The 25,897-nt window shown below is 43.1% G+C and overlaps 3 protein-coding genes across 17 annotated transcripts in view; all 3 read right to left on the bottom strand.

The window, feature by feature from the left end:
* The window catches only part of trpm6 (transient receptor potential cation channel, subfamily M, member 6), a 28,156-nt gene extending 10,701 nt beyond the window's left edge, over window positions 1–17,455 (bottom strand). For 3 of the 10 annotated variants that reach the window (XR_009794560.1, XR_009794561.1, XM_061816763.1), the window contains exons 1-25: window positions 16,806–17,455; window positions 14,227–14,306; window positions 13,721–13,759; window positions 13,297–13,486; window positions 12,911–13,124; window positions 12,598–12,722; window positions 12,345–12,516; window positions 10,318–10,492; window positions 10,092–10,215; window positions 9,937–10,009; window positions 8,534–8,634; window positions 7,891–8,025; window positions 6,727–6,780; window positions 6,485–6,619; window positions 6,286–6,411; window positions 5,820–6,091; window positions 5,431–5,659; window positions 3,557–3,709; window positions 3,329–3,484; window positions 3,058–3,186; window positions 2,673–2,924; window positions 2,405–2,579; window positions 1,101–1,215; window positions 814–1,010; window positions 552–684 (exon numbers count right to left, since the gene is read on the bottom strand). Coding sequence is in view for 2 of the 10 variants with exons in the window: in XM_061816763.1 (XP_061672747.1) it covers window positions 552–684; window positions 814–1,010; window positions 1,101–1,215; window positions 2,405–2,579; window positions 2,673–2,924; window positions 3,058–3,186; window positions 3,329–3,484; window positions 3,557–3,709; window positions 5,431–5,659; window positions 5,820–6,091; window positions 6,286–6,411; window positions 6,485–6,619; window positions 6,727–6,780; window positions 7,891–8,025; window positions 8,534–8,634; window positions 9,937–10,009; window positions 10,092–10,215; window positions 10,318–10,492; window positions 12,345–12,516; window positions 12,598–12,722; window positions 12,911–13,124; window positions 13,297–13,486; window positions 13,721–13,759; window positions 14,227–14,306; window positions 16,806–16,808 (3,557 nt within the window). In the remaining 8 variants the exon portion in view is untranslated. Of the gene's footprint in view, window positions 1–551; window positions 685–813; window positions 1,011–1,100; window positions 2,201–2,404; window positions 2,580–2,672; window positions 2,925–3,057; window positions 3,187–3,328; window positions 3,485–3,556; window positions 3,710–5,430; window positions 5,660–5,819; window positions 6,092–6,285; window positions 6,412–6,484; window positions 6,620–6,726; window positions 6,781–7,890; window positions 8,026–8,533; window positions 8,635–9,936; window positions 10,010–10,091; window positions 10,216–10,317; window positions 10,493–11,562; window positions 11,690–12,344; window positions 12,517–12,597; window positions 12,723–12,910; window positions 13,125–13,296; window positions 13,487–13,720; window positions 13,760–14,226; window positions 14,307–16,805 lie in introns of those variants that run through there. The other 7 variants (XR_009794563.1, XR_009794562.1, XR_009794564.1 and 4 more) reach the window with 6 other exon arrangements.
* A 115-nt stretch (window positions 17,456–17,570) lies between these two features.
* wu:fa19b12 (uncharacterized protein LOC560551 homolog) lies at window positions 17,571–18,487 on the bottom strand. The gene is made up of 2 exons (XM_061816767.1): window positions 17,983–18,487; window positions 17,571–17,749 (listed from the first exon to the last, which is right to left on the bottom strand). The coding sequence occupies exons 1-2, from the start codon at window positions 18,331–18,333 to the stop codon at window positions 17,603–17,605; spliced, it is 498 nt and encodes a 165-aa protein (XP_061672751.1). The 5' UTR covers window positions 18,334–18,487; the 3' UTR covers window positions 17,571–17,602.
* A 427-nt stretch (window positions 18,488–18,914) lies between these two features.
* On the bottom strand, window positions 18,915–25,613 carry carnmt1 (carnosine N-methyltransferase 1). 6 transcript variants are annotated; one of them, XM_061818367.1, is made up of 10 exons: window positions 25,415–25,613; window positions 24,828–25,023; window positions 23,063–23,229; window positions 22,731–22,871; window positions 22,466–22,644; window positions 21,514–21,627; window positions 20,950–21,053; window positions 20,667–20,857; window positions 20,497–20,540; window positions 19,035–19,154 (listed from the first exon to the last, which is right to left on the bottom strand). In XM_061818367.1, exons 1-9 carry the CDS (start codon window positions 25,549–25,551, stop codon window positions 20,504–20,506), a joined length of 1,266 nt encoding a protein of 421 aa, XP_061674351.1. In that variant the 5' UTR covers window positions 25,552–25,613; the 3' UTR covers window positions 19,035–19,154; window positions 20,497–20,503. The 6 variants fall into 6 exon arrangements, with proteins under 6 accessions (XP_061674346.1, XP_061674347.1, XP_061674350.1 ...); XM_061818362.1 differs by lacking the exon at window positions 20,497–20,540 and having other exon boundaries at window positions 18,915–19,138; window positions 20,671–20,857; XM_061818363.1 differs by lacking the exon at window positions 20,497–20,540 and having other exon boundaries at window positions 18,915–19,138; window positions 20,671–20,857; window positions 25,333–25,467.
* Window positions 25,614–25,897: the final 284 nt, after the last annotated feature.

Raw genomic sequence — 25,897 nt, 5'->3', positions numbered from 1 at the left:
AATAAAGCTTTGGTGTGTACCTTGATTTTTTCAGTTCACATTGTCTCGAATAGTAAGGGAACAAAATCCAAAACAAGATGGCTTATCTACTGTGTTTCAAAATGAACATCAACATTTGAAGTGTCTTACATTTTTAGGAAAAGGCAGCCTCAATCATTTTTCTTTTTTTTTTTAAGGATAGGAAAGTGCAACAGTAAGAAAAACACTAGTTTTTCTGGCATTTCTTGATTTGCATTAGCTAATTACTTATTATTACTTGAATATAATTACTTATTAATAGCACTGGCATTTGACATTGTTTGTTTTGGGCCCCATCTGGGACAAAAAGGAAAGTTCTGAACAGAAGTTCAGAAAAAAATTGTGTCAAGCTTTCATGGGCCTCATAAAATGATGTGAAGGGCTTGATCCGGCCCACAGGCTTTGGGTTTGACACCAGAGCCCGAACTGCAGTAACATTTAGAACACTACACAAATTGTACAATATCAAAATCCACACGGCACTAGCAGCGATTGATTTGTGTTCTATCATATTCCAGTAGCAGCAATCGAACCTGTCGGCCGTGACTCGGATCCTGTTCATCTGACTGCTGTGGAGATCTTCATTCTTCTCATGAAGGTAGGCCTGTACGCATTTCTCCTCAAACTCATGGAGCCTCTTGCGGTCGTCGTGGCCCAAGTAGAGCTCTCAAAAGAGATTGTAGTACCACTCACTTAGTGAGCTATGATTAAACTCGATATATAAGGCTAAAGCTTGTCATATGAAGAAAAGAATATATACCGGCACATGGAAAAATTGGCACTACTACTACTCACTCAGTCCAGAGCTTCTTTCATCTCCCTCAGCATTTCCATTCAGTTGCTTGTAAATGGCCCTCACCCCAAAACCCACGTGACTGAGAAGAATCAGGGGTGGGGGCAGCCACGGGCGGTCCTGATACGTCATAATGTAGCGATAGCGGTTGTACTTCCACAACTTGTTGGATGTTGACGCCATATCGAAGTAGATGTTGCTGATCATGAAAAGGACAACCCTCAGCTTCAAAAAACAAACAAAAGAACTCAAACGTGAGGCCGGACAAACCTCGTGCTGAGGTACTCACTTAAAAAAAGCAATGAGAATGTTGACCATGATTATGTACTGAAAGAACATGTAGACAGCTTGAAGGAATGCCGTGAGAAAGGAAGCAGGCGCACATGGATGACCGTCGTCACACGCTGTTAATACAAAGAGACACGTCGAGTATAGAGCTCGTGCACGTGACGTGTTGGGCTGTTAGTTGTCACAACAGACGAGACAGATTTTCAAAGAGATCATTCGATGGAATACCAGCTGAAAAACCAGAAAAGATCGATGGATTTCGGCAATTAAACGTGATGGATGGTGCCCAACCGAATACACACAACTGTGGAGCGATCACTTCATTTCAAGTAGGAATTATTCTTCTCAATCTCAAATTACCGAGTAGTATTTATAATGCCAAATTGGCTCATTTGAGAACAATGCGTATTAAAAAAAAAAAAAAAAAAAAAAAAAACCCTGTTGCAGAGGTTTACGGAGGTTAAGTGTGGCCGCAATCGCTTCCGTGTACGTTCCCTGGAGACGACTCTGTCCTCTCTTTTTTTTTTTCCAGTCATAGTTAATGAATCCGAGTTTGTGTAAAACTAGGGGTCATTTATTTAAATATTGGTATTTGTATTGAATACTATCGGAAAAGATTGGTGGATTCCAGCCAAGGTTAACGTGTAGCCGAACACACTTCTGCGTTCACGAGTCGTCAAAACCGTCACGATGTGGGATTTATTTCTGATTGAGAACAGATCCAGCATCGAAGTATTTGTATGCGTCCAGACTTTTCTACGATTTCAATCTCTTCCGTGTAAATCTCGACGACTTACTGTGGATCCAGTTGTGCAAGACAAGCGAAGCGAATTAACAGGCCAATTACTTATTGGCGAAAACATCCACTTCGGCATTAAATACGAGTCCTCTATGCCGGGTTTTTCTAACTTTTCCACGTACCGTCATTTATTTTGACATTGTAAATGTCTGACAGTATCGGACAAGACTCTGGGCGTCGTGCTACAAGAGATATTTCCGCGTGGTCTCCAACCGACTCAGCAGTGAGCAATGCTTAGCTTGACCGGCAATATGGCGAGGTAAACAAAAATCATGTGATTTCATGACGTAGGTGCACGAGCTCTATACATGGTAACATGAGACTCGACGTAAGTTTCAAAATACAAGACAGCGGTCCAGATAAGTCTGCATAAAACCTCCACATTAAATCATCTTTTTTTAAGAATACAGCACATTCTGGATTATCCTCAACTAAAATGTACAGTACAACAGTTTACAGAAGATAAATGTCATTTTAATCACAAGGTCCTTATTTGAAGCACTAACGATCTATCTCTGATGCGTAGACCTCCCCGTAGATCATCCAGTACGGCTGGAAGACGACATCACGGGCTAACCTCCACGACGGGTCCTCATCCGGTGCCAGGATGGCCTTTCTGGACACCCCAAAACTGAGCAGTACAATTGCCATCATGACCACGATGAAGAACATGTTCGAGGTCTGGATGGAAACAAAGACAAGTAATGACAATGTTTTTTTTTTGTTTTTTTTTTTTTTTTAAAGGTGAAGAAGTAATGGACGTTGCCCACAAACCATTTTGGTGATCATTGTAAGGTAGGGACCGGCGTGTTGGTTGACAGCCAGCAGATCCATCACCCTGACAAACCAAAATATAATATCCAGACAGTAAGCGATGCGTCCGGCTGTCCGGTACGGGTCAGCGTGCCAACGCATCACAAAACCAAACAGGAAGAGAGCGATGGCGATGAAGTCAGACAAGTTCCAGTACTCCGAGAACCAGATTTTCAGCTTCTGGCTCAGCTTCCTTGGTTCTGACATTAGAACCTGACAAGGAGTTTACATAAACGATCATTACTAGTAATCAGAGCTTTTCATCACATAACAGTATTTTCTAATTCGCTTGGGAAAATTATAATTCCACTTTTGTCCCCAAAATCCAGTTGATTGGTTTTCTCACCTCTCTGGTTTTCTCCACCGCTGTAGTCAAAATATACAAAATGACCAACCACTCCTGGACACCGGGTTGATCATCCATCTTGACCAAGATGGTGGAGGAGAATAACATCAGAAATGCGAGGTATGACATCTGCAGCGGACACCGTCACGGGACGATGAGGGGGATGGAAGAAAACAAGAAGCTGTACTTGGTATTTCTATTCAAACAGTAAAATAAAATTTTAAAAAAGTGCAACAATTTGATTATTCCTGAAAACATGCGTGTCACCTACTGTGTGGAACCAGAACTTAACAACAGGGGCTGTGTAGAACTCATAGAGTCTTGTGAGCCAGGACACACGATGCAAAGTGACTGGGAAAAGGCTTTCAGACCTATAACCCGGATCTTGGTCCTGGGGCGGCAGTCCAGTCTCTGCATCCTGGTTATCCTGCGCGGGAAGATTTCTAAATGCCACGGTGATCGAGGACCCCAGTTCCAGTTTGCTCTGTACACTACGTACCACGTGATCAGTTTCCTCAGGAGTTGCTCCTGACTTGAGAGTGTCGCGTCCAAAGAGAGTCGCCTCATGAGGCTGGGGAACGTGACACATTTCAGCTTTACTTTTGAACTCCAGGAGCAGAATGGCAGGAGGCAGAAGAAGGCTCAAAATTATCTGAAAGAAAGCAATGAAGTTTTGAACATACAATAAAGAAAATAAGTATTTGAACACCCTGCTATATTCCAAGTTCTCCCACTTAGCAATCATGGAGGGGTCTGAAATTTTCATCGGGGGTGCATGTCCACTGTGAGAGAGATAATCGAAAAAGAAAAATCCAGAAATCATAGTGTATGATTTTTTAATGATTTATTTGTGTGATACAGCTGCAAATAAGTATTTGAATACCTGTCTATCAGCTAGAATTCAGACTCTCAAAGACCTGTTAGTCCGCCTTTAAAAGTTCACCTCCACTCCATGTATTATCCTGAATCAGATGCACCGGTGTGAGGTCATTAGCTGCATAAAGACACCTGTCCACCCCATACAATCAGTAAAACTCAAACTTGTAACATGGCCCAGACCAAAGAGCTGTCCAAAGACACCAGAGACAAAACTGTACAACTCCACACGGCTGGAAAGGGCTACGGAGAAATTGCCAAGCAGCTTGGTAAAAAAAAAAAGGTTCACTGTTGGAGCAATCATTAGAAAATGGAAGAAACTAAACATGACGGTCAATCTCAATTGGAGTGGAGCCCCGTGCAAGATATCACCTCGTGGGGTCTCAAAGATCCTTAGAAAGGTGAGGAATCAGCCCACGACTACACGACAGGACTTGATCAATGACCTGAAAAGAGCTGGGACCACCGTTACCAAGGTGATGTCCTGGTTTGAAAGGTTCCCGTGCTTGAACCAGCACAAGTCAAGGCCCGTCTTAAGTTTGTCAATGACCATTTGGATGCTACAGAGGACTCATGGGAGAAAGTTTTGTGGTCAGATGAGACCAAAATGCAACTTTTTGGTCATAATTGCACTAACCGTGTTTGGAGGAAGACAAATGATGAGTTCCATCCCAGGAATACCATTCCTACTGTGAATCATGGGGGTGGTAGCATCATGCTTTGGGGGTGTTTTTCTGCATATGGGACAGGAAAACTGCACCGTATTAAGAAGAGAATGACCGCAGCCATGTATTGTGAGATTTTTGGGAACAACCTCTTTCCCTCAGTCAGAGCGTTGAAGATGGGTCGCGGCTGGGCCTTTCAACATGACAATGACCCGAAGCACACAGCCAGGAAAACTAAGGAGTGGCTCCGTAGGAAGCAGTCTCTAGACCTAAACCCAATAGAAAATTCTTTGGAGGGAGCTGAAATGCCGTGTTTTTCAGCGACAGCCCAGAAACGTGTCTGATCTAGAGAAGATCTGTGTGGAGGAGTGGGCCAAAATCCTTACTGCAGTGTGTGCAAACCTGGTGAAGAACTACAGGATACGTCTGACCACTGTAATTGCAAACAAAGGCTACTGTACCAAATATTAACATTGGTTTCATCAGGTGTTCAAATATATATTTGCAGATGTATTATACAAATAAATCATTTTTTAAAAAAATCATACACTGTAATTTCTGGATTTTTCTTTTTAGATGATCTCTCGGACAGTGGACATGCACCTACGATGAAAATTTCAGACCCCTCCATGATTTCTAAGTGGGAGAACTTGGAATATAGCAGGGTGTTCAAATACTTATTTTCTTCACTGTATGAATATGAAAGTCTCAACACCTTTTCAACCAAGGAACTGATATTAAATGTTATCCCCGCCTGATTGTTTTGAGCATAAATGTCTGTCAACGAGTTCCACTGGTTACTTATCAAGATGCATCGCAAACCCGTCTGTACCTTCAGATATGAGTTTTTCCTCATGTTGAGCGGACCCGTCCAGAGATCAGTGAGGAGGGTCTGGGTGCAAGAATGCGACACAAAGGGCCTGTGACATGAGGAAACTGCGATTTGCAGGCTAGTGAAGTGGCTCCACGCCTCCATCTCAGAAGTCAGCAGCTTCATTGCCATCTTCTCATTCTGACGAAAAGCACAGTCCAAGACGTTGACTGCCAGCTGACCAAATTCACTAAGACAAAGAATAAAAACACAAGCGGCTTCATTTCAAGTAAGGACAAACACCACAAAACCAGAAGCATTGGGAAAACTTGCAAGCCCCACAGAGGAAGCCCACAGCCGGGATTTGAAATCCCACCCTCGACTGGATCAACGGCCCCATTCGCACTCACAGCGAATACGCTTTCAAGCGTTCCGCGATGTGCTCGTCCAAGCTGCTTTGCCGCGCCTTAAAGGCCATGGAGCGGTAAAGCTTGCGGGCCACCGCGGCCCTGGCGAGAGCCTCTTCGCCGTGCTGCCACAGGAACAGCGCCAGCTGCTGGCGCCGCTGAAGCACGGCCCACACGAAGACGTCGTTGAAGTTGAAAGAAAAGACGGGTGGAGCTTCACAAAGACCGTCGCGCAATACGGCATTCTCCCTGGTACCGTGTGGCGCATTCTGCTCCTAGATTGAAAAATAAGGACACAACACCAAGCAGCTTGGATTAGCAATATTTCAAAAGACAAGCGAGAAAGAAGACCAGAAAAAATTGTGTCAGACTGTCAAATTGCACGACATAATCACTCCTGTGATCGGTTAACGCTTGAGTGTTCTCCGATATCTGATGCATCGCTTTCTGTTGTGAATCCTCCACACACCTTGCGTTTGTAAGGCTGAGCCGTTCGAAAGAAATGGGGATCCTGACGACTTGCACTCCTCCGGGAGATGCCGATCGTTCCCATTTTTTGTTTGGACAAGGAAGAGCTGCGGACACGTCGACCTTTCTGCACAAACAATCAACGGGAGAACGGAACTAGATTGAATCGAGGGGGGAACGTAACAACCACGGCTGCTCACCTTTTCCTGAAGTCGGTTGTAGGCACTTCGGAAGTGTTTGCGCGTATAAGTGCTGCAGTATGCTCCTCCTATGAGGTACTCAATGACCAAGCCCATGTCAATGAGAGACAATCGGTAGCCTTGAGGTAAAGATGTCTATACACACACACACACACACACACACACACGACACAGGATCAAAAAACATCATATGGTACGAACTGTACATGCAAAAGATGGTTGCATTATTTTTAAAAACTTACCTGTTTCACATCCTCAACAAGATGATGAAGAAAATGGTCAGTCTGCCCCTGAGGCTGAAGAGCAAATTACATAATTACTACTAATAATAACACATATAAGTAGCTCAGTATATGGAATGAGAATGGAATTATAATGGCTACTTTTTTAAGTCAAAGAAGTCCAAATACTGTGTATTCAGCAAGATCGCTGCATTTAGTTTGTTTCTTAGGGGGACTTCTTAACTAGGATTATAAATAAATGAGCATATTTTAACACACCAAAGATGAAGGCAAGCGAAAGGGGAGGGGAATCAAGTAGACCCACGACAAACAGTCCTCTGATCTTAACAGCAGCCGAAACAATTGCACTGAATGCAAATGACCAAACACCACAAAGAATCTCTCCAGCCCGAGTTTGCCGTCGTTGTGATTTCAGTCACAGTTGACAATTTGAGCTTCAAAAGATGCAAAAGAAATGAAGCGGATTCCATCGATTTGTCCAGTAAGTGGAGACTGCATTCAAAGCAAAGAGGAAAAAAAAACAAAACAAAGAAAACAAGAAGAACTGATTCTTTTTTTTTTTTCTTTAAATGCAACTGAGAGCATAAAACACTTGTAAATTAGTTAATATTATATACCGTAATTTACGCCCTACAAGCCGCGGCTTTTTTTCCACACGCTTGCAACCCTGCGGTTTATGCGGCGATGCGGCTAATTTGTGCATTTTTTCTAACGGCCGCAAGGGGGCACTCGAGCAAAAAAAGGTAAGAATGAGACCGGTGGAATATATGTGCCGAGGAAGTGACTTTTACTGGCCCTGTTTGTCCTGTGCTAGCATTAGCGCAGTGTTAGCGTGTTGCTGCTGTGTTACTGAGGTTTTTCAGTGTTATTTACCAGTAAGTTTGACTTTAGCATTAGCGTTAGTGCTAGCGTCAGCACTAACTTTAGCACGGCGTTAGCGTCAGCACTAGCGTTAGCACAGCGCTAGCACGCTAGTGTTAAACTCTTCTGTGTACCATCTTTCTTTGTAAATATCTTGTGTTTCAATATGGGTTTCAAAGTGGGCACTTGCCGCTTTTACACAGCTACGGCGTATGCATGCACCAAATGGTATTTACTTTACAAATGTACTCGGTGAGGCTTGGAACCAGGTGTGCTGCGTAGGCTGGGAATTACGGTAATTACCATGTTATAAAGTTCCTCCAGGCGATCCACGGTGAGGAAGTGGCTCATTGTCATCCCGTTGTCAATCAGCAGTTTGACAAAACTGACGCGGTCCATCACCAAAGCATCCAGCATGGCCTGTTCCAATGAGCCCACCTAGACACGGAGGAATGCACCAGGAACAGCAGCAATGAATTTGAACTGCTACGCTAAACGGAAAGCTTCCAGGAAGCCGTGACCAATGGTGTCAACTAATACCAACTTCATCTCACTTTGAGCTACATGCGAAGAGTCAGGTCAGGGTAAACTAAACGCAAAGTAAAACTAACGTTTGGTATAATTGCGTCGTGTTTTCGTTAAGAACGATGATGTGAAAAATGGGTCATTTCGATGGGTGGTGTGCAACATAAACGATACCTTTTATATGCTTCTGATTTCAAACTGGTTAGACATCAGTGTGTCGTGTATACTACATGCATTTCGCCGAAGGAAATAATAACTACAATGTTGCCTGGGACAAAAATGAATTTGCCACACCTGGCTTAGAGCGTGAGTTGAAGTGAACCCTGAGGAACACCAATATGTTCTGCATAATAAACTAAAAATCCCCCAAAATTGAATGCAGATATAGAGACCTGCAGTGTAAATGGAGGCTTGGTATTACCTGCCAATGTTGTCCGTACACCAGAAGGTTTTTCTGTGCGATGTCAGCTCTGTCCCAGGCAAGAGTCATGCTCAGCTGCTCTGCAGGACTCGCATTTGTGCCTGCTCTCCATACAGATAAATACAAGACATTTCAACATTTTGTTTCCACAGATCTTTTGCAGCTTATTTCACATCTGAGGGAAATAAAATAGATTCGTGATGGCTATTTCATTTACTAGGCGGTACTCCTTCTCTCATACTGTGTGTCAAATGCCGGAGAAAATTAAGCTAATTAACCTTTAAAGTGCCACCGTCATAAAATGCATGATTTTTAGTATGTTATTAATGAAAAAAAGGCAGGCAGAATGGGCCCATCCATTTTTTCACCACACAACGTGATTTTGACGTATATGGCTTTTTGTCTCTCCCGCCATGAAAATCCTCTCGAGGGATTTGTTTTCGAGAAGATGCAGGAAGTGACGTTAGAGGCAGATGCCCACTCAAGCGGTCTCGTATGTTTCTACTAGTTTTACCTCTGGGAAGGTAGCTCCATGTTCCTTCGTGTTAGCCAAAATGCCAGCTCGTTGTATTGCTGGATATTGTTCGAACACTTGGGAGGATGGATTTTCATAAAGACCCGGTTCGTCGTGAATAATGGATTGCAAGGGTGCAAAGGACGAGAGCTTCGTGGGTTCCAAAAGACTTGTATTTGTGTATACCGCTACAAAAAAAAAAAAAAAATAATACTTGGGGGGGGCGTAATCCTCTCAGAATGTAACGAAAGATTCGCGTATGTAAGTCAGGGGTGCTAAATGTGTCGATGTACCCATCGAAGCCGAGACACGGTTCATACACACTGTCTGGGAGTCTGTTGTTAGAAGTGATTCTCATATCATCAAAATATGGCTCAAAACAATAGGGTAATACTTTCTCTGTCGTTTCATTCGAGATGTTCTCTTCTTTGAAAAGAGCTTCCGTCTCCCATAGTAGGTGCGTGGACGAGCCACCACCAAAGCCGTGCCTCGCGGACGAGCACGGCTTCGGCCGGTCTGGCTCATACATGCTGTCTGGGAATCTGTTGTCAGTTAGAAGTGATCCGCATATCATCTAAATATGGCTCGAAACGGTAGGGTAATATTGCCCCGGTCACTTCACTCGATTGTGATTTTCTTCTTTGAAAAGAGCTTCTGTGTCCCATAGTAGGTGGCACAGCATGTTTTCAATGGCGAATGTCCCGATGTGACGTAATGAACAGCTGATGCAGGCAATATGGCTACCATTTGGATGTCAAATGAGACTTCCAGAACTTTGCGCATGGATGACGTGCTCTCCGCTCATATTTATTTCTGCGTATGGACATTCAAGTAAATAACGTGATATCTATTTTTCTATTTTAGAATGTTTACAGGCATGACACTTGACCTTTCAGAATGGTGGTCAAAATGGCGGCATCAGGGGCCATCTGGTCTTCCGACTCTGAATCGAAGATGGTTATCTGAAACGCATAGTTGTGACAGCAAAGTGCGGTCCAGACATCTGACCGAGCATAAATCAAATGGAATTATTTTGTCACCTACAGACTGTCTGTGGTCCATACACTGCAGGAGGAGAGCGCAAAGACGAGACGCTTCCTTTCTATCGACTCCGAGCACCTCCCCAATCCTTACAAGGAAGTCCAGTTGAATGTCTGCATCCAACTGCCTGAAACGCACAAGAAACATTGTGTGCGCGATAAACCTCAAACACGAGCGAACGTGTTTGAAAAGTAAGCTTGAGTTTATGGAAAACTAAGCGTACGCATACCTGTCACTATCAGTGTGCTTATGTAAAAAGGCAATCAGGTCGGCAGCCCTTCCAGATCCCTCAAACACAAAGACCGGCACAGGGGGGTCATTGCTGACGTAGTCCAGGACTGTGGACACAATGGCAGGGCCTCCTTCCACCACCACACACACCATCGGCACCCTTTGGTTAAGTCCTGCGGAGTGCCCGGAGTCAAGCACGTAGACAAACACAGTTGCCATCAAGTGGCTTGTGTTGTTAAAAACAAAACAAAAAAATATGTGTAACCTCACGTAACACTACAACATCTTGCCAATGAATTCAACCAAATGGAACAAATTACACCAAGCAGAGTAGAGCGATTGAAGATGCCCACTTCTTTGTGTTTGTCATTTTTGTTGCGTGTTTATTCCAAAAAAAGGACACTATGCTTTAGAAATGGAGTATTTTGAATTCTAACATTTTAGAAACGGCCTGTTTTTCGTCCCATTCACTACCAAGAGTGCAGATCCCACTTAATTCAATGGACCTTTCCGACTGACGATCTTAAGCTCTGCCCCCTTAGCTAGGGTTGCCATGTCCCAAAAGCTTCCAAAATGGCGACTGAACATAAGAGGTTTGAACTGGATCCTCTATCCCGTACGCCAGATAATATTGAGGTTTGTTTTTTGCCAAATCCGTCAGACCTGTCCAAGAGAGTTCTACAGAGAGGTCTCAACTGTTTCACGTACGGATATGTACACGGAATTAAGATTTTGGATGGAGCAGAACGCAATGTCAGAGTTACAGGGAAATATTGATGATCAATAGAAAAAAGTTTGACACCTCACAAAACTTCATATTGAAATCCAACCGGATGAAATACTGGAATCGTACTGCGCATGTAAATCAGAGTGAGTACTTTTTACTTGGAAAGATCACGAGTAATATTGTAGTCTTTATAAGTGAGTTAGGTTCGATTTTCTACTTTTAAACAATGGGGATGAACTCCGTCAGTACCATAGTCACCAGATGAAAAAGGTTGACTTGGCTCGTAAGCAAATCCAGAAGTCTTAGAACTCTGATGTGATACAAATAGGCAAATAGACATTTCTCTTGCATGACATGGCGCATTTACGTATCACAAACCCGACTCTTTGGCATAAAACATGACGCACTTCATTCGGCAGCTCAGTGATACACAAAGTGAAAGTTGTCCTCCTGCAATGTATAAAGCAGTGATAATAATTCTATCAAACTCAGAGAAGTTACTTCTCCCTCACTTACCTTCGAACATACGGCCTTGTGTTTGTTGATATTGTTCACATTTGGTTTTACGTGCGCTCTTCCGCGAGCCTTCATCCATCGTAGACACTGCCTGAGCTGTGTTTTAGCCTTTGGAAAACGAATCAAGCGGGCCCCTTGTAACCTAGCAGGATAGCTTTCATCAGAATTGCACGTTCCCCAACCGCATCTGAGGACCATTTTGTCCGTAACGTTAACTTTTTCAAGAGCGCGCTACTGACAACCAGCATTGCTTGTGGGACAATACGGCGAGAGGGGCGTGTCAAACCAGAGGTTAAGACAACGTGGCTATCTGATTGGCTATTATTATACAAGTGATTGACAGGTCGGAAAGGTCCATTGACGAGAGCCAAGAGTCAGGGAACACCCTGAAGTGGTTGCTAGCCAATTACAGAGCACATATAAAACAAACAACCACTCACACCTACGGACAATTTAGTCTTTAAAAAAAAAAAAATACAGTAAAATCCATATTTTTGTGAATGTCAGAGAAAAACGGATTATGTGGAAGAAACGCACACAACCACAGTGAGGACATGCAAACTCCACACCGGGAGGCAAGAACCCAAATCCAAGGTGTCACCCTGAGAAGTGTGCTCAGCGTTCGTCCACTATGGCCCCCGTGGCGGAGCATTGACCTGTTTCGAGTGCTGTATTTTGGCTTTTTTCCACACCCATTGATAATTTTACCGCTCAGGGCAAACAAACGGGAACGACTGTATTATCACGCCTCTTTTGTGTTCCTCACTCCCTCACTGACTCACGAGGGTGGATCTTCAGCAGCTGAATGTGTTTCTGCAGCGTCTTCCTGAGGCCTTCTTGGCAACCGTATTTTCCCAGCGTTCCGTCATCCACCAGGAGAAAGTGGGAGTGGAAACTGTTAAGATAGGCCCGCTTGCTCAAAGGATTCCCCAGTGGCTGGTAAGGCTTGAAGACCTGAATAACGAAGGGGCAGTGTAAGAAGAACGCGTCCCGTATCGTTCAAAGGATATTAAACGACGTCATATGAATGCGCACGTCTCTTCCTATCAGGTCTGCGTTGTTGTCGATCACTCCCCACGGCGCGATCCCGATTGTGTTCCTCTTCCTCAGGTTGTGGCCCCCAAATGTTTTCACAGCCTCGCCCACGTACTTGGAAACACCTGGAGAGGATTGCAAAACCAGCTAAATGCTTTCAAAAGGGAAGTATATGAAATTTAACTGAAGCTGAACAATAGATATTGGAAAAACATTGCAGGAAATTACGGATTTACACAATGGCCGTGACGTTGACATGAAAAGAGGCAAGATCTGTTGGCAATGTGGGCCACTACGTCAAACGAACGCTTACCAGTATTAATACCATCACTGAGTATCCATGCGCCTGTACTGCGAGCCGCAGCGATGAGGCCTTTACTGAAAGCCTGCTTGACTTTGGGAGGAAGTTTGAAGTTCTCAGCTCCTCCGTGGACAGTAAGGAGGAGCTTGGGTCTCTCCATCTGCCACTCCTTCAACATCAACCGGAGCAGCATATCTGGTTTTGAGTCCACGGCCAAACGCACAAACTATTGCGGGAGCAGATGGAAATATGACAACGTCATCTTCACCAAAGTTTCAGATGCTCGATTTTGTGTTCCTGGTTGGCAACACGACAATCAACAAAAACCTCTCTGGTCCTGCCGCACCCGAAGGCCTTACGAGTCCAGGACCGAGCGACTGCACCCTGTAATCACTGACCTTGGCCCGGCACGCACGCGTTGCACTGTTCTGGAAGTCTATGGTCCCGTAGGCGTTGGTGGGACTGGCTTTGGTGTGTAGCTCCAAGGACCAGTCCTCTGCCACATCCTGTTCTGGACCTGGAAAGATGACCGTGGGGGCGGGTGCCTCTTGCCGAAGGTGTTCCACCATTAGACGACCACAACAGCACCTAGACAAAAAAAGGATTGTGAATATTGGCGCAGAGTTTGTGGCCCATCAAAGAATTTGCCATTTGACAGAAAACATGGAAGGGGAGCAAAAACTAAGGTAAAATGGAAAAAGTGACCTTAGGTTGTAAAGTCAAAAATGCTGGAAATTCACCAGAACTGGAGGTTTTTAATTGTAAGTGGCTGCAAGATGTAATTGCAACATACATGCGCATGCAGTTATTTTTAAATCATACCTGATCAGGTTTTGACATACTTGACATATTGGAAAGCATCTGTAAAAAGTGGGAAATGACATTATTATCAAAGACATCATCAGACATGGTCCACGTTTCTGGAAAGAAGATGTGCGTGCTACAGCCAATCCTTCTCGTCTCGGAAAAATCTGATTGCACCTTCCAAAAATAATGACGGAGCCAATGTTCGACTTTTCTCCTTTGCTGTTTTTGGTGAAAATGTCGACCCTAAATCATCTCCTCATATGTCGCCCACCACTGCCACAGTTGAATTCGTTCTACTAATAAATGTAGTATATTCAGCATTTGGTTCAGGTTTTTGTATATTCAGAGAAAAATGGGAGGGAAAAATTCTAGGGCTATTATTTTAGGAAGGTGACAATATTCAAAAAAACGCAGCTGATATCAGTTGTGCTTTAGGGCCTTCCGTGTAAAGATTGTTGGCATTGGTGTGTTGGTTGGATAGATTAGGTAAATATTGAGCCGAATAGAAATGTGGTTTGTACCTGTGAAGATCTCGGGAGGAGAGGATAAACTTCACACATTCTCTCCTGGAGAAGGTTTCCTCAATCCATGATTTAAGTGACTGGAATATGAATGGAGAATGTTAAATTTCACAAATGCTCCGCACAGGATTCTTCATTTTCTTTTGGCTTGTCCCATTAGGGGTCGCCACAGCGTGTCATCTTTTTCCATCTCAGCCTATCTCGTACATCTTCCTCCCTAGCACCCAACTGTCCTCATGTCTTCCCTCACAACATCCATCAACCTTCTCTTTGGTCTTCCTCTCGCAGCTCCATCCTCAGCACCCTTCTACCAACATACTCACTCTCTCCCCTCTGAACATGTCCACACAATCGAAGTCTGGTTTCTCGAACCTTGTCTCCACAACATCCAACTTTGGCTGTCCCCCTCATGGGCTCATTTCTAATCCTATCCAAACTGCTCACTCCTAGAGAGAACCTCAACATCTTCATTTCTGCTACCTCCAGTTCTGCTTCCTGTTGTCTCTAATCCATACATCACGGGCGGCCTCACCACTGTTTTATAAACTTTGCTCTTCATCCAGACACTTTCCGCCAAATGTTCCACCTCGCTTGGACCAGTTTCTTCACTTCCTTACCACATTCTCCATTGCTCTGTATTGTCGACCCCAAGTATTTGAAGTCGTCCACCCTCGCTATCTCTTCTCCCTGGAGCTTCACTCTTCCTCCTCCGCCCATCTCATTCACGCACATATATTCTGTTTTACTTCAGCTAATCTTCATTCCTCTCCTTTTCAGTGCGTACCTCCATCTTTCTAATTGTTCCTCCGGCTGCTCCTTGCTTTCACTGCAGATCACAATATCATCTGCGAACATCATAGTCCAAAGGGATTCCAATATAACCTCGTCTGCCAGCCTATCCATTACTACCGCAAACAGGAAGGGGCTCGGCGCGGAACCCTGATGCAGTCCCAGCTCCACCTTAAATTCTTCTGACACACCAACGGCACACTTCACCGTTGTTCTGCTGCCCTCATACATTTCCTGTACTATTCTAACATATTTCTCCACCACACCGGACTTGCACATACAGTACTACAGTTCCTCTCTTGGTACTCTGGCGCATACACTACTACAGTTCCTCTCTTGGTACTCTGTCAGAGGCTTTCTCTAGGTCTACAAAGACGCATTGTAGCTGCTTCTGACCTTCTCTGTACGTTTCCGCGGGCAACCTCAAGGCAAATAATGCATCTGTGGTAATCTTTCTCAGCATGAAACAATACTGTTGCTCGCAGATACTTACTTCCATCCTGAGTCTGGCCTCCACTACTCTTTCCCATAACTTCATTGTGTGGATCATCGTCTTTATTACTCTGTTAATTTCCACAATTCTGAACATCGCCTTTGTTCTTAACCTCATAGTAATGCTGATAAATGTGCAGTCATTAATGCAAATCTTTAGCCTTATCGTGACCTTTTATTGTGGGTAACTTAAGGCCAACCTGTACAATAATCATGCTGTTGTATGAGCATCTTCATTTGGGACGATTTAGCGATCACGATTCCATTATCAATACTGCTTATCAAACCGATGCCCGATCAATTCTCATTGCGTGATGGAATGAAATAATTCAATTGGGTTTGTTTGCTTTAAATCTTTAATAGCTTCCATTTTGGATACAATATACAGCTTGTCCAATACACACTCAATAGAGCCAAAGTACCTTGAGGGGGAAAAAATGGGCAACTTAATTCTTAAAGCATGTCAAAACAGCAAAATAAATAATGCCGTTTTTGCTCCCTCCTTAAAGCCTCCATTGCGTGAACCGAATCACACCTGAGAACGACGGGGGGGCTTTAGCGGCCTCACCTGCAACAAAGTTCATCTCGGCAGAGGCAAAGTGCTCAATAACACAGATTTACAATTTGGAAAAAATATTGGCGAGAAAATGGCTGTATCTGTATACACTATAGAAAATGTTTTTGATCTTTAAAGGTAAGATCATGACAAATGGTAGCAAAAACAAAAATAGTGGTTCTATTTTTGGTAAGTCTAGGTTCAATGTCCATCCAATAGTTAGATGCAGCTCGACTGCGGTATTTTCTGCGTACCCCTCCCAGGTTCTCAAGGTCTTTCTGTCTCCCGAGCGAGCAGCATTTCAAATATTTAACAATGGCCTGACGTGAAGTATTGTTGGAAGGAAACATACACACATTGCATCCCTTTCCTGAGATGTGAATACTTGCAATATGGTGCCCTTCCTACGACACTGCAAACTTGAATTGTTTGTACAGTAAATGGGACAAATTAGCAAAGCAATGTTAACTCCAATTTTGTCCATTAAATGAAAAAAAAAATGAAAGAAAAACACCTTAAAATCATTCAGGATACAAAAGGGCTCTTCTGCATCAACAATAGCTTTTGTTATTCACCTAAAAGGAATGCTTGGGTTAAGAAAGTACAAGTAAACTTTACACGGTTTTGTTAACATTCGTGAGAGATACAAGTCAAAATAACAGCATCAATATGTTAGTTATAAATTAAAAAGCGTCACTGAGTAGAGGTGCCACATTTAAAGTTAGATGAACACAACACTCACCATGTCTGGAAGAATACTGTAGTTGGAAATGTTTTTTTTCTCCCCACACACACTCTTAAATACGCCTACATTATTGATAGCCGTTCAATGACAAGAGCAGGCTTTTATCAGTCACGACAAGTCCAAAGGGTAAAAACTATCTTTGAAATGCTTGAAAAGGTCCCCGTCCCCGCCTTTCCACTTCATTGTCGCAAAGTGTCTCCTGCCCCCTTGACAGGGACCACCACCTGATGAAAATATGATACATCTTATTGGTGTGGCCAAAACAACAACTTTCTACAGTAGTGGATAATGCAAAGTTGGCAGACTAGTAGGGCAAAATTATGTTGCTCCAGATAGTGAAGCGGAACTTTGGAATAGTTGGGGGAAAAATAAAATCATCCTCATTCATTCAAGTCTCTCATTTTAAACAAATGCATTTAATCATATTACAAATGGATTATTCAGAATGACTTAGTTGTAGAGTCTCGTTGGATTTTTTTTTTTTTTAACAAAAGGGTACAACAGTTTTGCATCACTAACAAAATGAAGTTGTCCTACCTGTGTGCAGAATTGTCATAAGATGGAAGGCAGTAGTGGAAAAGCATAACTAGTAAGACACTAACTAACTAACTAACTAACGCACTAACTTGTCTTGCTTGTGAAGACAAAGATACTACGATATACAATAAATGCTCACCCCAAAAAAAAATATTTTGGAAATGTGTCGCCTAGTCAAAGAAATGCCCTCTTCACATTCCAAGACAAGAACAATTTCACATGTACTTCCAGCAATCTTGACTTTTTCTCTTTTATTTTCACGTCTCCATTGCGTTTCCGACATTTGAATTGTGTATTTGGCAATGTTCGGTGGCTTCTTCGAGCAGCGAGAGGTCGAGCTGAGGCAAAGGGGCCCTCCAGTACTGAAAAGAGTTGTAAGTGCAATCTTCAGCGTCGGCTTCTGTCTGGAAAAAAAAAAAAAATATATATATATATATATATATATATATATATGATGAAGCAACTTAGGGTCACTCGAAAAGTAAACGTTGACATTTCTCCAATTCCACAGGCATGCAACTGAATAATGGGCAAAGGGTGACACCTAGCGGTGGTACAGGTTCTCTCCCTCCATTGTCAGCAAATGGGAGTTACTGTGCAATACATTTCATTCATTTTACAGCTTTACTTGACTTACTTTACTGTAAACCGGAGCAGTGTCGGTCTCCAGTCCAACGGGCTCTTCTCGGCGTCGTTTTTTGGACGCAAATGATCTGAGATCTTCATGAGAGAGGCCGCACGTCTGCGCGTGATAGTTTGTATTGTAGAGGGACCGAGGCGCTCGTTCTTGGGGTACATCCGAGTCTTCCAAGCTCCGTGGCCTTTTACCGCAACGACCGCTCAACAAAGCGAGAGCGCACGACGGGCTCACGCCCCCGCGGGCAGCCATGCCCTCGAGCTGCAAGTCGACAACACGGCACAGACAGCGGAATTTTCTCTTCGCTGGCGATTGGGAAAACAAGGAGTCGTCGGTGCGTCTCTTCGCCATGAATGGGGAAAATGCGCAAATGCTAACAGTTACTTTCTAATCAAATTCAATGCGCGTAACTCATTGACTTAACTTTGCAAGCAGAATCAAAGTACGCATGATCTCCGGAAGTGGCGTGTTTCCGCGGTTGTAGCCAACCAATCAATGCGTGGTACCGACACTTGGCCACGCCCATCACAGGAAATGACTGCCGACGTATTTGAAAGATATGAAAATGTTTGACGTTGCTTACACGGTTTTTTTTTTTCATTCAATAGTAATTAAAACCCGGAATAAGTGTGCAAAAAGAAAAAAAAACAATAGCTGAATGTAATAAAAGATTAATTAATAGAAAAATGTACTAATCTTCAAGTCAATACCACATCCTAGCTGACCTGCCCTTGAGCAATGAGGCTGAAAAACTGGCCAAGTTTTATCATCAAAGTGATAAAAGTGATCAAAATAATTTACAATGCAAAGTATATCATGTCTGAAGTTGGCGCTGCAAAGTGTTTTGAAAACCATTTCACTACTGCACAGTTCAAAACTGAATGAGACTCTTAAATGGCCAAACATAATCCAAGATAACATTGTATATAAAACGTTTTTTTTTTTCTTTATTTAAGTACAAAATAGACAAAAAAAAACATTCTGGCAAAACTGCAGCAAGCTTTGACGACATTTTCATGGACGATCCGTGCAAAGAGGGGCACCATTGTTCTGTTGCATTTGAAATGTAGCAAATATCCATCCATCCATTTTCTATGGCCCCTACCCTGGTTGGGGCCACGGGGGAACTGGAGGCGATCCAAGTCGACTTGGACAACTACAGAGAACCTGGACTGCTCACCAGCCAATCGCAGGAAACAAAGACAACCAATCATGAACACTCACGTTTACAACTGGAGAGTTTTTAAGTTTGTTAGGACAGTAAGACGTCGCAAGCACGCAAGAATGCTAGCGATCAGATTGGAAACTCCGCGTTTTCTTTACCAATCACACATACACGACTGTTACATTCTCTCGTAGCATTAATCAGCAGTGATATTATTTTCTAGTGATGTTGACGATAATATTTGGGTTTAGCCAAATTGTGAAGACCCAAGCATAGTTTACCACTCACTTGAGCATTTAGTTCAAGCAATTTTTAACAGCACATTTTAAAAGTAGATTTTTTTGTCATTGCTGGCCTGTTGTTTTTACTTCCTCTATAAATTTTGATATTACCGTAATTTCCGGCCTATAAGGCGTAACTTTTTCCACACTGCGGCTAATTTTTGGCCGCAAGGGGGCACTCGAGCAGAAAAGGTACGAGTGTGACCCGTGGAATATATGTACCGAGGAAATGACTTTTACCAGTATGTTTTGTTTTTTTAAACAAGCCCTGTTAGCGCTGCGCTAGCATATTGCTGCTCTGTTTCTGCAGCGTCTCAGTGATTTTTACTGGAATGTTTTTTTTTTAACCGGCCCCGTTAGCGCTGCGCTAGCGTGTTGCTGCTGTGTTACTGCGGCGTTTCAGTGATTTTTACCGGTATGTTGTTTTTTTTTAACTGACCCTGTTAGCGCCACACCAGCATTTTTCTGCTGTTAGTGATTTAGGTATGTTTTTTTTTTTTTTTTTTAACCAGCTCTGTTAGGGCTGTGTTACCGTGTTGCTACTGTGTAGCCGCTGCAGCTGGTATATATATTTTTTTTTTATTTTTTTACCGGTATTTTATTTTTTATTTTTTTTCCAAACCAGCCCTGTTCATGCAACCGTGTTGTTGCTATGTTAATCTAAGCTAAAGTATTAAAACTTTGAAAACTCTTTCAGTGTACCATCTTTCTTTGTAAATATCTCGTGTTTCAATGTGGGCACTTGCGGCTTTTACACAGGTGCGGCTTATGTATGTACCAAATGGTATTTCCTTTACAAATGTGAGGTTTATAATCCGGTGCACGCAGTATGCCGGAAATTACGGTAAAAATGTTGACTCACGTTTACGCAAGTGATTGATAAAATTAAGAGAAACGATCTGTTCAGCAGAAATCTGTTTCCAAAGCTCAATTGTACCACAAGGTGGCACAATTGTAAGAGAAACTGCTTCTTATCATAATAATACACCTTCAGTCCTGATCACTGTCATAAGAACACTGTTTGCCTTGAAAATGAAATGACCCCTAAACATTTGCGATTATACTTACTTAATTGTTAGTGTCTCCCTCCATGACAGATCACATTTTCTTGGCTTACAAACAGAATGTAACACAAAAGACAGCCGAGTTCAGCTTTTTTTTGGTTCAGCTCCCTTGGCGATCCATTTTTTTCACATGAATTGGAAGTTTATAGTCCTCGGTTAAAAAATTCCACTCACGTACAACACTCTGAGTCATCTTGTCGTGGCGATTTGGCAGCGGGCGGCGAACTCTGTTGGTCCTCCTCTTTTCGACAGTTAGAGTGCAAATTGTGAGGTTTCCGTGCCACAAAGAGGACGCAGTCGTAAATGTATCTCAACATCGAACGCTCGTTCTCTGTGTAGGTGGTATGTAGCGACTCGTTCTCCACCTGTAGGACAGCAGATGCTGTTTTAATTCACAAAGTATATTTCCATAACAAAAACGGAAAACGAAGGGATCCATATAAGTTCTTTGTTTTACCACTATGTGGAAGCCTAATTTCACCATTGCCGCCCTGATGTCTTCGTAGCTGAGTTCAACTGAGAGCTCATTGGCCATGTTCTCAAAATGGTACAACAGCGGACCTAAGGGGAAAAATTTGAACATTCAGCCCCAACCGCGCTAAAATACTTACTTTCAGAAAAAAATTATGATATCCCAACTACCACATCTGGGTAAAATCAAATGCAACTCTCGTAGAGACAATTCTATTTTATGGACATGAGACAAATACATACCGTAATTCCCGGCCTACAGAGCGCACCTTTTTATAAGCCTCGGTACACAGAAAGACTTTAACGCTAAGGCGGCACTAGCGTTAGCGCGGCGCTAGAATTGAATTCTGTGTACCGAGGCTTATAACCAGGTCTACTAATGCTAGCGCCGCGCTAACGTTAGCGCCGCATCACCGCATAAACTGCAGGGTTGAAAGGGTGTGAAAAAAGTCGCGGCTTGTAGGCCAGAAAAATGTGTATGTAAAATGTATGAAACGATACAACCTTTTGAAAATTATTATTGTTGTTTAGGACTGTGATAAGGACTCACCCAGATTGATCCAAATTCCTCCAGGCTTAAGAATCTTCCAGATGGTCTCAACATATTGTATGATGTTATGAGCCGTGTCGATAAAGAAGCAAGTAGCCACGCAGTCCCAGGAATCTAACACAAACACGCCATTTATGAAAATTACAATACAATGTCCGCTTCGGTACAGAGAAGATCGTGTAAAATATAAATTTCTACTTTCTATGTACATATTGGTCTTTTATAAATCCATTTAATCACTAAAAACTATACAAAATATATATTTTAAAAACGTATAAGAGCAAAATGTGTTTGCTTCCATTATCCACATACTAATTAAAATAAACTATGCGTGTTTTCTTGTCATACGGTAAAAATTTCTCCTATGTGGTCCACTATATGGCAGCACGGTGGGGTTCAGCTGGAAGGCGTTGGCCTCGCAGTTCTGAGGTCCTGGGTTCAATCCTGGACCCACCCGTGGGGAGTTTGCATGTTCTCCCCGTGCCTGCGTGGGTTTCCTCTGGGCACTCCGGTTTCCTCCCACGTTCCAAAAACACGCAACATTAATTGGACACTCTAAATTGCCCCTGGGTGTGATTGTGAGTGCGGCTGTTTCTCTCGATGTGCCCTGCGATTGGCTGGCAACCGGTTCAGGGTGTACCCCGCCTTCTGCCCGTTGACAGCTGGGATAGGCTCCAGCACTCCCGCGACCCTTGTGAGGATGAGCGGCTAAGAAAATGGATGAATAGCTGGATGGTTCACTACAATAAGTTTCGCCAGTTTTTTTGTTTGTTTTTTTTTTTTGCCGAAAACAAGTCCGCTTGCCTTCTTTTTAACATTCGTGGCATACCGTATGTCCCATACATTTAAGGGACAGAGATATACATGTTAATGGCTCGTGTACTAGTTTAGCAAATTCTGACGCACAAACAATTCACCCCCCCCCCCCACGACAAGGTTTTAGCTTACCAACCTGCATCAGAGTAGACTTCGAGGAAATCTCCTGCTACCATGGAGAAGTCGGAATCTTGCGGTAAACTCTGAGGATTGACATCAGGAAATTGGATCGACCGCGTCTGATCGGAAGACTTCTTATTATTGCTAAACTGGTGAATCCAGGGGTACAGCGTCAGACAATTCACCTTTTCACACCTGGGTAAACAGGCAGGGGAAAAAATGTTACACGTAATCAACATATGAAGTACCAATCGAGGAATTTATGTCTGTTCTCAATGTACCTATTAAGAACAAAGTTTGAAGAGAAAAGCATGAAGAAGCTCCATTCGTTGCCCTGGCAAATATAACCAAGACGAGCAATTTCCCAAGCGAGACGACCAAGTCCGGCCCCCGGGACCAGCACGCTGACCTTAGACACATCACTGACATAATAAAACACATATATAACATGGAAAACACTCACTAGTTTACAAGACCATAATACAGCAATTGATATTGTGTCGTCATATCAACACACATCTCAGTTTTGTGCAACATATATCTGAGCAAAATAAGCCTCCTTCTGCACGTCATATCCTTGCATTGGTTGTGAGATCATAAATGTGCTTCCTACTATTGGTCACTTGGGAAGTGCCTTTGGATCTCCCGGATGATGGGCTCATAGCAGGACTCTCGCTCACACTGACCCGCCTCGCTCCAGTCTCTGACAAACTGCTTAATGGTGGACTTGAGCTTGTCCATGTCAAACGTTGAGGAGGAGCGCACTTTCCTCGAATCCTCCTGAATAGGAAATAAAGACATTTGTACAATGGCTACGCATCTAATTTCTAGGGTCGTGGCGAAAGCTGAAGCCAAACGGACATCCAAACAACCATAGGTCGGCGATACCGAACAATGGAAACCAACGTACAATTAGACTGCACCATTTTTTTTTGCCTGGAGTTTGTTCTCACATTCTGCCGGACAAATTATTATTCCATTTTATAGGTTGTTCATGCACTCACTGTATTATTCTCATGACACCATCTGCACATCTGTTATCGATCAATACCAGCCTCTTGTACTTGAGCAGCATCCGCACAACTTGCACAATGGACCTTTCCGACCTGTCAATCACTCGTACAATAATAGCCAATCAGATAGCCGCATTGTCTTAACCCCTGGCGTGACACGCCCCTCTCGCCGGGTTGTCCCACAAGCAATGCTGGTTGTCAGTACCGTGCGCTTGGAAAAGTTAATGTTACGAAGAAAATGGCCCTCAGATCCGCTTGGGGAACGTGCAATTCTGATGAAAGATATCTGGATGATTCATTTTCCAAAGCCTTAAAACGCAGTTGACGAAGTGTCTACGATGGATTAAGGCTCACATAAGAGCGCACATACAACTAAATGTGGACAATATCAATAAAAACAAGGCTGTATGTTCGAAGGTAAGTGAGTGAGAAGTAACTTCTCCGAGTTTGATTTCATTATTATCAGTGCTTTATACATTGCAGGAGAACAACTTTCACTTTGTTAGTGTATCACTGACCTGCTGAATGAAGTGTGTCATGTTTTATGCCGAACAGTCAGGTTAGTGATACGTAAACGTGTGACGTCATGCAAAAGAAATGTTTATTTGCCTATTTGTCCCACATCGGACTTTTATGACAAAGGATTGGGTTCCATTACGTGCCAAGTCAAATGAATACACCTACTCACTTACGTATAAAGACTACAATGATATTACTCGTGATCTTTCCAAGTAAAAAGTAGACACCCTGCTTTAAATGTGCAGGACGATTCCACTATTTGATCCTCTTGGATTTTAATATGAAGTTTGTGAGGCGTCAAACTTTTTCGCATCGAACGCCAACGTTTCGCTGTAACTCTGACATTGCGTCCTGCTTCGTCCAAAATCTTAATTCCGTGTACATATCCTTGCGTGAAATATTTGAGACCTCTCTGTAGAACTCTCTTGGACAAGTCTCGACGCATTTGGCAAAAAACTTACCACAATATTATCTGGAATACGGGATAGAGAATCGACTTCAAACATGTTTTGTTCAATCGCCATTTTGAAAGCTTGTGGGACATGGCTAAAGGGGGGGGGGGGGGCTTAAGGTCGCCATCGGAAAGGTCCATTGACTGAGGAGTATCTGCAATATTTGCACAATAGACATTGGCCCAGCTTAATCCATGACCAGTCACTCTGTCATACTAGGGCAGCTCCAACTACCAAAGTCAAACTTCTTGTGTGTTGTTATATAGTTGGCCAATAAAGATGATTCTGATTCTGTAACGTGTTCAACGAACTTAACATACATCATTTAGGAAAGAAGAAAGCCTGAGTAGGCAGAGAACCCATACAGGACAAAAGCAACACACTGAGTACTCACCCTCTCCCCGTACTCAATGTTCTCAAACATGTGAATGCTGTGCTCGACAATGGCCTGCAGGACTTCGTGGTTGTGGTCTGCGCACTGACGGATCCGGGCCAGGTGTGGAAGTACAGAAGGCAGTAAATTCTGGTGGCGCTCAGGCAGACTCAGAAAGTGCCGCTCTGCTCGATTTACATGCTCTTGCACATGCCCCCTAAAAAAAAGTAAACATAAAAATGCAACGGTCACAAACTTCTGCGGGTAGACGGGGTGACATAAACGTTACTGTTCTGACGATTAATAGAACTTCAAGGTTAACGTGTACAACTAAGTGTGTGAAACATCTTAAAACGTAATAATGAGCTATCCAAATGTTAAAATTCTGACAAGGCTAACTGTGGCTTGCAACCTTTTGTAGTTAGTAAGGGCGAACATTGTGAACTGTGGAAGAGGTGTTCCAAAACAAATTCAACAATTACAAAACACACAAATTGGTAAATAGGTAGAAAAGTGAGCAACTAACATGACTTGCTCTCAGAGAGTTCTGCGTTTAATACTGTAAGTCGACAGTTTTTCGCAACCTTTATTTTCAAGTACAACAACACCTGTAAAATCTAAAGGCGTCGATTATTCTCCAAAAATGTTGCCTTTCGAGCCTGGCCTCTTCCTCGGGGGTGAACGTTTTTCTTTCCTTTGGCAAATATTCCCCTATTAGCGGTGCCTCCTCTTTTGTTTCCGCCATGATTGTCTCGAACTTGCGAGCATCGAATGGGACCGGTCCAACCTCTTCTTCGTTGGTTTCAATGGTTGCCACATCATAGCTCCTTGTCGCCTTTCTGCCACCTACAGTTAAACATGGGAATTGCAATACCTACTTGACTTCAAATTCAAATGACATCCCATGGAAGGACATTTTATCATTTTTTTTCTATCTGTCCCTATACATTATTGCCATAGATAGACAGACGAAGATATGTTTGTAATTACATAATCATTGTGAGAAAGTGAAATTGCATAACTTTGCACACCAATTTGCCAATGATCAGATTTCTGGGCGCAATAGTATGCTACTTACAGCACCTGAGTTG

The sequence above is a fragment of the Syngnathoides biaculeatus genome, chromosome 4 (assembly GCF_019802595.1).
Source record: "Syngnathoides biaculeatus isolate LvHL_M chromosome 4, ASM1980259v1, whole genome shotgun sequence".
NCBI lineage: Eukaryota > Metazoa > Chordata > Actinopteri > Syngnathiformes > Syngnathidae > Syngnathoides > Syngnathoides biaculeatus.
This window is presented reverse-complemented; position numbering and strand designations above follow the sequence as displayed.